Here is a 12,092-nt window from a genome sequence, read left to right on the forward strand (position 1 = left end):
CCGTGGCGACGCGGGAGACGCTGGCGGTGGCTTTCTGGGCGCTGCTGCGAGTTTCTTTGTAGCCGCCCTGGCGATGGAGCCCCCGGAGCTGGGACTCTGCTCGGCCTCCTCCTTGCTGGCTCTCTCTCAGTTGCTGTCGCCGCCGGAGGAGGAGGACGAGGACGGAGGAAGAGCGATAGGGGTGAGAGCAAGTGCCGGATTTATGTATAAGCTAAGCAATCTATATCTTAGATCCCCACTCTCTCCCCCCCGTATACTTATTCTTAATTATCTTTCTTTATTAATATACTTCTTCTTAATTGTATTTCAGTTCAACAATTACTTTGAAAAAATACATATTTTGTTATATGCAAATGGCTTTAGATACCTATTAAGTACATAAATTACAGTCATACCTCAGATTACAGACACTTCAGGTTGCGCCATAGCTGTCAACTTTCAGATTTGAAAATAGGGATCAGCAGCCTCACCTGTCCCGGGGACAGTCTACGGGATATCAAACAATCCGGGATAGCAGTGGAAAGCAGCGGGAAACAGCGCTGGAATAAGGGAATTTCCCGCCAAAAAAGGGAAGGTTGACAGCTATGGGTTGTGCTTTTTCAGGTTACGGACGTGCCGAAACCCGGAAGCACTGGAACGAGTTACTTCTGGGTTTCAGTGGTTGCACATGCACGGAAGCGCCGAATCGCAACCTGCACGTGCGCAGATGTACCGCTGCGGGTTGCGAATGTGCATCCTGCACGGATCACGTTCGCAACCCGAGTGTCCACTGTACCATATAGCATATATTCAACACAAAAAACAGCGACAATTGGTTGTTGACAGCTGGACATATAAAGGGCCCCATTACCTTCAGAAGCTTAGGGCCTCATCAAACCTAAATCCGACCCTGGGTGAGAGGAAGGCCGGGGGTGGGGTGGGGAGATCCCATCCCCCTCCAGGGGTTTATTTCTCTCTTTAAACATGACCTTTTTAAATTAAATTTTTAGATTTTGCCATTTCTTTTAGAATCCTAGAATCGTAGAGTTGGAAGGGACCTTTGAGGGTCATCTATGAAAACCCCCTGAAATGTAGGGATCTTTAGTAAAAGGCGGAAGATTTATACGATCTGAAGAGAAAGCAGCTGAAAACATTAGCAGGACTGCAGTGACACTTGTAATGTAACGAGAAATATGGACATAATGGAGTGATAAAAAAATTGGATTATTGAAAAAAGATGCAGTAGAAAAGGTTTAACAACAGAACCCATGGAGGGGAATGTGGGAAGGTCCAGAGACTTGGAGGAATCTTTAAACTGTGGATATGTTGTGGTGTGATTATAATGTTAAATATGTAAAACCAAATTACAGTGGTGCCTCGCAAGACGAAATTAATTCGTTCCGCAAGTTTTTTCTTCTTGCGAGTTTTTCGTCTTGCGAAGCACGGTTTCCCATAGGAATGCACTGAAAATCAATCAATGCGTTCCTATGGAGACCGTCCGGGGACAGAGGGGAATGGCCGCGCGCCTTCCCCTCTGTCCCCTCTTTTGAAGCAAGGGGCGGAGGGGAGAAGATCGCTTCTCCCCGTTGCCGCCCCTTGGTTCAAAAGGGGTCCGGGGAGAGAGTGGAATGGCCGCGTGCCTTCCCCTCTGTCCCTGGAGATTGCGGGGCAAGCTTCGTTTTGCGAAGCAAGCCCATAGGGAAATTCGTCTTGCGAAGCAACTCGAAAATGAAAAAACCTTTCGTCTTGCGAGTTTTTCATCTTGCGAGGTGTTCGTCTTGCGGGGCACCACGGTATTAGTTTTTTTAAAAAGAGCAAGGCAGGAATCTCAGCTAAAGCCTCCTTGACAGATGGCCATCCAACCTCTGCTTAAAAAGCAGGCGGCTTTCCAATAGAGGCTTTCCAATAGAGACTGTTCCACAGTCAAACAGCTCTCACTGTCAGAATGTTCTTCCTGATGTAAACATCAGGAATCTCCTTTCTTGTAACTTGAAGCCATGGGTTCGAGTCCTACCCCCTCCTGGAGCCGGAGAAAACAATCTTGCTCCCTCTTCCATGTGACAGCTCTTGAGATATTGGGAAATGGCTCTTATATCTCTAGACAACATTCAGAACAAATCTTTCCTATTAATTGAACTCCCATCCACCCTTCCACAGTGTTCTTTTCTAACCAAATAAAGCTGCTATTATATTTTACCCACTATATACATTAATTCTAACTTGCTAAACTATCCATTCTCATCTGTTGCTATAATTCAAATGCTGCATATGTTTTCACATAACCATGCTATTAAAAGACAAATTCCACAAAATGTTTCCAATCCTCAAGAATTTTTTCCTCATCTTTAATTCTAACAGTCAATCTAGTCATCTCAGCATATTCCATCATCTTCATAAGCCTCTGCGCTTTCAATGTGCTTTAGACCTGCCTTCTTCAGGGCAGCTAACGGACAAGGGCTGAATGCAATCTTTTTGCAGGTGAGCAGCGCAGGCCCAGGGAACATTGGACCCCCAAAGGCAGCAGCACCCACAGGTAAGCCGGGCATTACAATGATTTATTACATTTATGTACCACCTTTATCTTCTAAGGAGCTCAAGGTGGTGTACATGGTTCACCTTGTCGGATTCTTAAGCCTTATCAGACGAAAACTGGCCACTCTCCAGGCACTCGGCTTAAGCTCCTTGTTGACCTCCCCGTCTGCGTCTCCCGGCAGGATACAGGCTAGGTCACTATCGGCGATCCTCCTCAAGCGTGAGAAGAACACACCACTCACCCCTCCTCCCTGCCTCCCCCAGGGAGGAGAGAGAGACAGACAGAAATGTATTTACATCGCTTTATTTCTGTCTTTGCAGCAGTACAGAGAAATGCGTCTGCACAGTTCAAACTCCAACAGCAGAGAGAGATAAACTCCACCCCTGTACTTCCAGTACAGGTCAGATGACACTCTGAGCTAACACCCGGTGCTCAGCACAGTGAATAGACTGTCCCTTTGTTCCCATGGTACAGTCCCAAACATCAACATCCTGTTTTGCTTTCCAGCCACCTGCAGCTCGCTCTCGCATTGCTGCTTTTCCGTAACATACTCCCCCAAAAGTATCAATGTGCGTTGCGAGCAAAGCGTGATCCAGAGAAGAAAACAAACAGTTGTTATACATATAACACTCCCCTGTTGTTTCAGTACCCTGTGAGGTAGGTTAGGCTAAGAGATGGTGAATGGCTCTAGGACAGTGTTTCCCAACCTTTTTTGGGCAAAGGCACACTTGTTTGATGAAAAAAATCTCGAGGCACACCACCATTACAGCCCCGTGACGTCAGCGCGCAGCGTTACGCAGGGAGGGACGCACGAAAGTGTAAGTTTCAATTTTTTTCCCTCCCCCTTGCCGGGGAACCTCCAAGCTTTGGGGGTGGGGGGAGGAGGCAGCAAAGCGAGGCAGGAAGGAGAGCGCGGCTTGGCTGGGTGAGCTTTGGCAGGGGCAGGCAATGAGAGCCGCGAGGCGGGCACTGCGGACGGAGGCACTGCCCGCCGAGCTCGCAGGCAGGCAGGCAGACGGCGAGAGCCCCGCGCTGGGCGGCCTCTCCTCGCCGCCGCCGCCCCGCCTCTCGCCGCCCGACTCGCCCACCTCCCTCCAGGCAACATCTCGCGGCACACCAGGCAACATCTCGCGGCACACTAGTGTGCCGCGGAACAGTGGTTGGGAAACACTGCTCTAGGACACCCAATGAGCTTTATGGCTGAGTGAGGTTTCAAACCCAGCTCTCCCATGTCCAACAATCTAATCATTATGCCACAAAGCAAGGAGGGAGGAGATTTTTTCGTGGGGGGGGGGAGCAGCGTGCACAGGGACGTCACTGATATGCCATCAAAAGGTTGCCTGCAGCGTCCTGTCCAAGCATCACTCAGGAAATCTGAAAATAACAGGCACACCCTCGGCATCCGTCGAAACAACAAACCCCAGCGATGCCGCTCACACATGGAAGGAATCAGTGAACTTGGTAACAAGGACAGAGCTGCAAGGCACCTCCATGCATCACACAGAACACACAACAGTGTTCCTGCCCTGTGAGCCCTGGCGGCATAGGCAGCCGCAGCCTTCAGATCCCATTAGGCCCCCTGTAACCACTGTCTTAGGGCAAGAAGACACAGAAAGAGGAGTGAGGAGAACTCAGTGGCCAGCACTGATGTAGCTCCCTTAACAGGAGGCCTGCAAGGAGCACATACAGCCAGGTCGAGGGTTTTGTGAGCCTTTGGGCAACAGAATGTCCATGGATCCTCTTTGAGCTCCCTCTATTTAAAGTGAGGCTGGCCTTATAATAATAAAACTTGGAATTGCAGCAATGCACAGGACTCTTACTAATGTATGTATAAAGGTAAACGTAAAGGGACCCCTAACCATTAGGTCCATTCGTGGCCGACTCTGGGGTTGCAGCGCTCATCTCACTTTATTGGCCGAGGGAGCCGGCGTACAGCTTCCGGGTCATGTGGCCAGCATGACTAAGCCGCTTCTGGCGAACAGAGCAGCACATGGAAACGCCGTTTACCTTACTGCCGGAGCGGTACCTATTTATCTACTTGCACTTTGACCAGCTTTTTGGCAGGAGCAGGGACCGAGCAACAGGAACTCGCCCCGTCGCGGGGATTCAAACTGCCGACCTTCAGATCAGCAAGTCCTAGGCTCTGTGGTTTAACCCACAGCGCCACCCACGTCCCTTAATGTATGAATACCGGCACCTAATTTTTTACCAATAATGTTGTGAACCACCGTGAGATCTAAGAATATAGGGCAGTATACAAATTTAATTAGCATCATCATGATCATCAACAACAACGAAAAGCACTGGCCTATATATAAGCCCATCCTTTCTAACATCAGTAGCAATTTCCCCAATGGCATCATAACAGGTACTAAATCATTATTTGTAGTGATGTACGAACATCTCTGATTAATGGGATTTCAGCCGGTGATGAATGGGATTTACAACTTGAAAACCAAGGTGCTTGTTGATTTACAGACACTGTCTTTTAGATGCTCCCTCGTGCCATGATTGTGTTATGAGCTAGAAGTGGCCTGTTACCCTGCAAGTATCAAAAGGCCAGGGAGCTGTGTGTGCTCTGCAACGACAAGTAAATCAGGTGATTCTGTCTTCCTGCTTGCAGCTGCCACTCAAGTGAAATATGGGAACAGCAAAGAGATCTGGAACGCAGAGGACGTGCCGGAGGATTCTGAGTACAATGATGATGCCTTGGACTCCAGGGAACAGCCTGAGTAAGCCCATCTGAGCTCCACATGCCCTGCCAGGAGCGCTTGCTTCTCTCTTCCAAATCCGTGCTCTGATATCTTAAACAGTCTTGTATGGGTTGGTTCAGTGTTTGAAATTAACCGGGCACCAGTCGCATTTCACCACAGGCGACAGGCCTTTTGCGAGTAAGTGGAGATGTCTGGTCGCAAGATTTGACGACTAACATCTGGCTGGCTGCTGCTGCCATACCGTGCCAGTCAGGAAGTGGGGTTAGGAATGCAGCTTTATAAATTGCATTGAAATTGCTGCAACACATGAGTAGCTCTGGAGCAGCTGACAGGCAGGGCAGGCACCGTCCTGGCAGAGAGAAGGAGGCAATTAAATCTTCTGCTGTTTCAAACGGGTGTTGCTACCAAATCTATAGACAAAGTTCTCTTAAATTTTAAAAAAATACATTTTACATATCTTAGTACATCAATTATACAGTTGTCGCCATTTATCTTACACTCTTTGGTTACCACACAAATCCCCCTTGTTAAGTTGCATCTCCTTAATTGCCAACCCTCTTCTGCTTATTTTTAACTGCAGCTCATATATCTAACCCCACTTGGAAGTTTATCTGATTGTTATATTTCTTTAAATATTCATCAAAGTACAGTATTCCCACCCTTCTTTTATATCTGACTCATCTTGATTTCTTATTTTTGCAGTCAACATTGCTAGCTCCATGTATTCTATTAGCTTATTCTGCCAGTCTGCTTTTGCGAGACTATTTTTTCCTTCCACCTTTGGGCACAGATTATTCTGGCCGCTGTTACTGCATAGAGGAAAAGACTAAGGACTAAGTATTGGGTATTTCCCCCTCTACCATACTCAATAAGAACATCTCTGGTTTCTTGGGAAATGAGACTCTTAACATCTTTTTTAGTTCTGAGTATATCATCTCCCAATACACGTTGGCTTTCTTACACTGGGGTTGCAGTGGCTGAGCAGGAACTGAAAGCAGCGGGCTCTGCCCCGTTGGGAGTGTAGGGGCTGCCAGGCAGCAGCTGATGAAAAGAGGTGCCCCACCCCAGGGGCTTTCAGCCTTGCTGGCAAACATTGTCTTTCACAGATACGAAATATTATTCAAGCAGCATGTGAGTGCTGAGGACATGTTCCTGGGAATGAGCAGGAAGGACGCGTCTACGGCTTGCTGTGAGGACATGCTGGTAAGAAGCAGGCTCTCCAGGCTCTTCCTCTTAATGTATTTGGCCCATTGTTCTAACGGGGATGGGGTTTTAACGGGGACGTGTGTGGTGCTGTGGACTAAACTGTGGAGCCTCTTGGGCTTGCCGATCGCAAGGTCTGCAGTTCGAATCTGCTTGACGGGGTGAGCTCCTATTGCATTGTCCCAGCTCCTGCCAACCTAGCCGTTCGATAGCATACCAGCACAAGTAGATAAACAGGTACCGCTGCGGCGCCAAGGTAAACGGCGTTTCTGTGAGCTAGAAGCAGTTTAGTCATGCTGGCCACATGACCTAGAAAAGTGACAATCCCCTCATTCGCACCCCATGAATTGAATTCAATTGGACAACTGTCCAGGGGTCCTTTGACTTGGCTGGGTGCCGTTTTATTTGTGGGTGGGGTTCTTCAAAATTGTTTTTAAGTGTTATATATTCATTTGTATTTACCGTATTTTTCGCCCTATAGGACGCACCGGCCCATAGGACGCACCTAGATTTTTTTTGGGGGGGGGGGAAATAAAGGGGAAAAAATTATTTCCCCCCCCAGGCGCGGGGCTGGGGCGGGGGAAGCTCGGGCTTCCCCCTCTCCCAGCCCCCAGAACAGGACCCAGAGCCATGCCGAAGCTGTGTGCAGCTTTGGCATCGCTCTGGGAGCTTGCGGGGCTGGAGGAGGGGGAAGCCCTCCGCCAGCCTTCTAACCAAGTCAGGGGACGGCGGGAAAGCGCGCTGCGCCTCTCCCGCTGTCCCCCGAGTTTGCGGGGCTGGCGACGGGGAGGAGCAGGCTTCTCCCCCCCGCCAGCCTTCTAACGAATTTTGGGGCTTTAAATTGTAACTTTATGTTGTGAACCACACTGAGACCTACAGGTATAGGGTGGTATACAAATTATCATCATCATTATTATTATCATTATTATTATTATCATTATCTGTTATTATAAATTACATTAATAATAAATAATAATATTAATAATATTTTCACCTAGCGTCCCCTGTGTCCCCAGCAAGGAGCTGTAATCGGTGCTCCCTGGTAACCACCTCTGTTTTTCATTTCAGATTAAAATCAAACTTCCAGATACGAAGGCTTCAGACATTACCCTTGATATCCGGGAAAAGGTTCTTGATCTCCGGAGCCCAGAGAAGTAAGCTGGCAGGAGGGGTGTGGAAGTTCCCCTCAATTATTTTGGCCCAATTTGGCAGCAGCCGCTTGCTCATGAAGGAACTCCTGCACACACGAGGAATGAACATTGCTTAGTTGGCTGGTTGGTCGGCTGATTCTTGGGTGAAGATTCTTGGGTAGAAAGGCAGACTTTCCGCCGGCCTGTGACCTCCAGTGTGACACTTCAGAGTTGGTGACAGGGACTGGCTGTTTTTGGTGTCTGGTAACGCTCTCTATTCTCTGCCTTTTTCTTAGTACACCCTTGAGTCTTGGCTAGCGCTTTCAGAAAGATGCACGCAAGCTTTGTGTGCAGGAAGAAGCTTTGAAAGTGTGAATCAGTGGCTGCCAAAGATCTGGAAGGAAGGAAATTATTGTTTTTGGTGGGGAGAGTTTCTGAACTCTTTGTGTGCCCCCCCAACAACAATTTTATTATTTATATGCCGCCCATCTGACTGGGTTGCCCCAGCCATTCTGAGCAGCTTCTGACAAAATATTGAAAACACAAAAAACCTCAAACTTCCCTTTGGGTGTCTTCTAAAAGTCAGATAGATGTTTATTTCCTTGGCATCTGATGGGAAGTTTTTAATGTTTGAGGCAGAGGCTCCCCTCAGCCTTGGCCACAAAGATTCCCTTCTTTCTTTCTTTCTTTCTTTCTTTCTTTCTTTCTTTCTTTCTTTTTTTTCTTCTTCTTTCTTTCAGCCAGTGTGGTGTAGTGGTTAAGAGCAATAGATGTAATCTGGGGAACCGGGTTCGCATTTCTGCTCCTCCACATGCATCTGCTGGGTGACCTTGGGCCGGTCACACTTCTTTGAAGTCTCAGCCCCACTCACCTCACAGAGTGTTTGTTGTGGGGGAGGAAGGGAAAGGAGAATGTTAGCAGCTTTGAGACTCCTTCGGGTAGTGATAAAGCGGGATATCAAGTCCAAACTCCTCCTCTCCTCTCCTCTCCTCTCCTCTCCTTCCTTCCTTCCTTCCTTCCTTCCTTCCTTCCTTCCTTCCTTCCTTCCTTCTTTCCCCTCATATGGCAGCTTCAGGTGACAGCTGCTACTTTTCTGTTTCCCAGGAAGCTTCTCTTGCACCTGCCTCACCCTGTGGATACCAAGAGTGGCAAGGCCTCTTTCCTCTCCGAAAAGGGCACTCTGGAAGTCACCTTGAGGATGAAACGAGAGCTTGATTTCATCAATTTTGCCTGAAGAGGAAAGGAAGCAGCTCCATAGAAATGGTCGTTGAGTGAGCAACCACAAAAGCTGGACTGAGCAGGAAGGGTGGGATCCTTCCTGCTGCAGCTCCCATTCCTTAGAGCTCTCACCAGGACTCTGAGATGGAAATCTAGCTGGGGAGGTGTCCCAGCAGGAGATGAGCTTTTGGACAGAGTGGTGATTGAGGTACATTATAGTCCAACCTTTGAACTTTCAGAGTCGCAGCCAGGACCATTGTCTGCTCTTATTTCAGACAATTGCACACCTATTTTGTGGATAATTAAACTCTCTTTTCCATTCCTTAATACATGTGTGCATCAATATTATTTTGAGAAGATCTGCACATATAAGCAGAAAAAGAGGTTTCTTTGCATTTGATAAAGGTTTGTTTTCAAGGCTGCCTTCTGCGTGTGGGGGGAGCACCCTGTTGCAACAGTTAATAAAGATCAGGCTTACTAGCTGCTTTGCTTCTCAATATTCTCTGGTTGGCCTCTGTTATTCTCTCCTACCAATAGAGAACCTACAGAAGGACTCTGTATGGGCTCTTGGGTGCCCCATAAGGGGAAAGGAGCAGTTTTATCACTTATAACAGTGGCCATCCCTGTCTCCTCGGGGAGTGAGTCCCAGAGTTGGACTCTGTGTTTTGAAGAAGAGCTGGCTCTCCCCGCATCCAGCTTCCCAGTTCTAGTGTTAGGAGAGTGGGACCAAAACTTTTCTCTGCCCACTTTCTCTATGCTGTGAATAATTGTACAAATTCCTATTGTGTTGCCTCTTAATTGCCTTTCCCCCGCTAAACTTAAAAAACCCCAAACGTTTTCTAAACTCCCTGGAAGGTAGGACTCGAACCCATGGCTTCAAGTGACAAGAAAGGAGATTCCGACCCAACCTCAAGAATGGGGGTAGGAAACCTAAGGCCCAGGGGCCGGATGCGGCCCAGTCATCTTCTCAATCCGGCCTGTGGACGGTCCGGGAATCAGTGTGTTTCTACATGAGTAGAATGTGTCCTTTTATTTAAAATGCATCTCTGGGTTATTTGTGGGGCCTGCCTGGTGTTTTTACATGAGTAGAATGTGTCCTTTTATTTAAAATGCATCTCTGGGTTGTTTGTGGGGCATAGGAATTCGTTTTCCAAAATATTTTCCGGCCCACCACATGCTCTGAGGGACAGTGGACCGGCCCATGGCTGAAAAAGGTTGCTGACCCCTGCTCAAGAACAACTTTCTGACATCTGGTATCTTTCTGGTCTCTGGTATCTGAAGAAGTGTGCATGCACACGAAAGCTCATACCAAGAACTAACTTAGTTGGTCTTTAAGGTGCTACTGGAAGGAATTTTTTTATTTTGACTATGGCAGACCAACACGGCTACCTATCTGTAACTGGAGCCATGGAAGGCACCACATTGAGCCGCATGAAATGGAAGTCCATCAACCTCACCAAGAAACTTGCACAGGTACAGACTGATATCTTCTTTCTTACTAAATGCAAGAACCTGGACATTATACCCAAGGGTCTTAGAATTAAGAACCCTCTACAATCCACATATCCCACTGAATATGCAAGAAAACTATGCAACACTTTCTCTAAGAAGCTGCTCAAACATCTGATCAGCGTTCTCTACTCTAAACAGGTATCTGAAGAAGTGTGCATGCACACGAAAGCTCATACCAAGAACTAACTTAGTTGGTCTTTAAGGTGCTACTGGAAGGAATTTTTTTATTTTGACTATGGCAGACCAACACGGCTACCTATCTGTAACTTTCTGACAGCAAGAGCTGCCTGACAGTGGGGTGGAAGGGGGTGGGCTCTCCTTCTTGGGATGTTTTGAAGCAGAGGTGGGATGCCCATCGGTCCTGGATGCTTGAGTTCTGGATTCCTGCGTGTGCTGCTATTAATCCACCATCCACACACAAGGAGGAAGGTGAGAGGGGGTCACAGAAACCCTATCATAGAATCATAGAGTTGGAAGGGACCCGGGGGTCATCTAGCCCAACCCCCTGCAATGGAGGAATCTCAGCTCCAGCATCCATGACAGATGGCCATCCAACCTCTGCTCATCAACCTCCAAGGAAGGAGAGGCGGCCGCCTCCTGAGGGGGACCTGGTTTCTCTGTTCAGAAGCTCTGACTGCCAGAAAGCACTTCTTCCTGATGTTGGGTCTTCTTCATTGTCCCTTGAAGCTCTGGGTTCAAGTTCCACCCTACATGAACTTGTGACATCTGGGATTCTTTGAGTTTAGAAAACTATTTGGGGCGCCCGTGCAGCTGATCCAGCGGGGCTTTCTGGAGGCGAGACCAGCGCCTCTCCTCGCTCTCTGCCCAGAGCAGCCCAGAGGCTCCTGCTTCCATTTCTGTCCTGCTTCCCCGGGGAAAATGCTGGGCTTGGCTGCGGCTGTCCTTCCTTGCGGAGGTGCTGCAGGTGGGTCATATTATTATGTATTCTTATTAGTAGGGGGTGGGTGCTCCTGCTGGAGGGAGTATGGGGAGGGATTTTTAAAAACCCATTAAGAAAACCATTTCAATTTTAAGTTTTTTCCCATGTCTTCTTTTTCTAGTTACCAGTTTGTCCAGATTTTCACATCTTATTATTTTTAAAGACCTCTTGAAAATTGGTCAGCATTTTGGTGCAGATCTCTCCTAATGTACATGCTTTTGCAAAGGGTATTTCCCCTAATATTTACATTTCCTATGGTTCTTGCATTCCTGTATATTTTTCCGCTAAAACAATGCATTTATAGGTCTTTCCCCCTTTGTATGGGGGTAGGAAATCTTTTCCCAATGGAAGGGCAGACCTTTCTTCTGCTCCCCTCCCTAAAAGTGAACTTGGGCAGGTGGGTGACATTCCTTAGTCTCCCCATAGAGCTTGGGATCAAGGCAAACCCTAAAACATGGGGCTTTTGCAGGGGCTGTCCCTGGAACTTGTAACATTTTTTCCCTGGCCTGATTTTAGTATAATTTATTGAATGTATATACTTCCATTTACCCACAGATCTCAGGACAGTTCACAGGATAAAATTACAATATAGAAACTCAAAGTACATAATAAAAACAAAAAAAGCAACAACCCAGTAACACCCCCACCCCACATTTTAAAATGTTTGTGTTTCAATTACCGGTAATTACAGCAGTTTCTGCCAGAGCAGTTCTGGGTAAAAGAGGTTAAAAAAGAGAAACAAGAAACTTCAAGTTACAGATAGGTAGCCGTGTTGGTCTGCCATAGTCAAAATAAAAAAAATTCCTTCCAGTAGCACCTTAAAGACCAACTAAGTTAGTTCTTGGTATAAGCTTTCGTGTGCA

General features: G+C 47.5%; 1 protein-coding gene across 1 annotated transcript; it reads left to right on the forward strand.

Annotated features, from left to right (window-relative positions):
• The first annotated feature begins 1 nt into the window (after position 1).
• DNAAF6 (dynein axonemal assembly factor 6) lies at positions 2 to 9,104 on the forward strand. Its single transcript, XM_083493544.1, has 6 exons — positions 2 to 181; positions 2,458 to 2,512; positions 5,136 to 5,244; positions 6,333 to 6,429; positions 7,498 to 7,583; positions 8,664 to 9,104. Exons 1-6 carry the CDS (start codon positions 74 to 76, stop codon positions 8,791 to 8,793), a joined length of 585 nt encoding a protein of 194 aa, XP_083349670.1. The 5' UTR covers positions 2 to 73; the 3' UTR covers positions 8,794 to 9,104.
• The last annotated feature ends 2,988 nt before the right edge of the window (positions 9,105 to 12,092 follow it).

The sequence above is a fragment of the Podarcis liolepis genome (genome assembly GCF_965112155.1).
Source record: "Podarcis liolepis genome assembly, chromosome: 2".
Taxonomy (NCBI): Eukaryota; Metazoa; Chordata; class Lepidosauria; order Squamata; family Lacertidae; genus Podarcis; species Podarcis liolepis.

Excerpts from the sequence above, each read along its gene's own strand:
- DNAAF6 (XM_083493544.1), top strand. The coding sequence starts at position 74 with ATGGAGCCCCCGGAGCTGGGACTCTGCTCGGCCTCCTCCTTGCTGGCT. Across the intron at positions 6,430-7,497 it reads CTTGCTGTGAGGACATGCTG|ATTAAAATCAAACTTCCAGA; the intron begins GTAAGAAGCAGG and ends TTTTCATTTCAG. Across the intron at positions 7,584-8,663 it reads GATCTCCGGAGCCCAGAGAA|GAAGCTTCTCTTGCACCTGC; the intron begins GTAAGCTGGCAG and ends TCTGTTTCCCAG.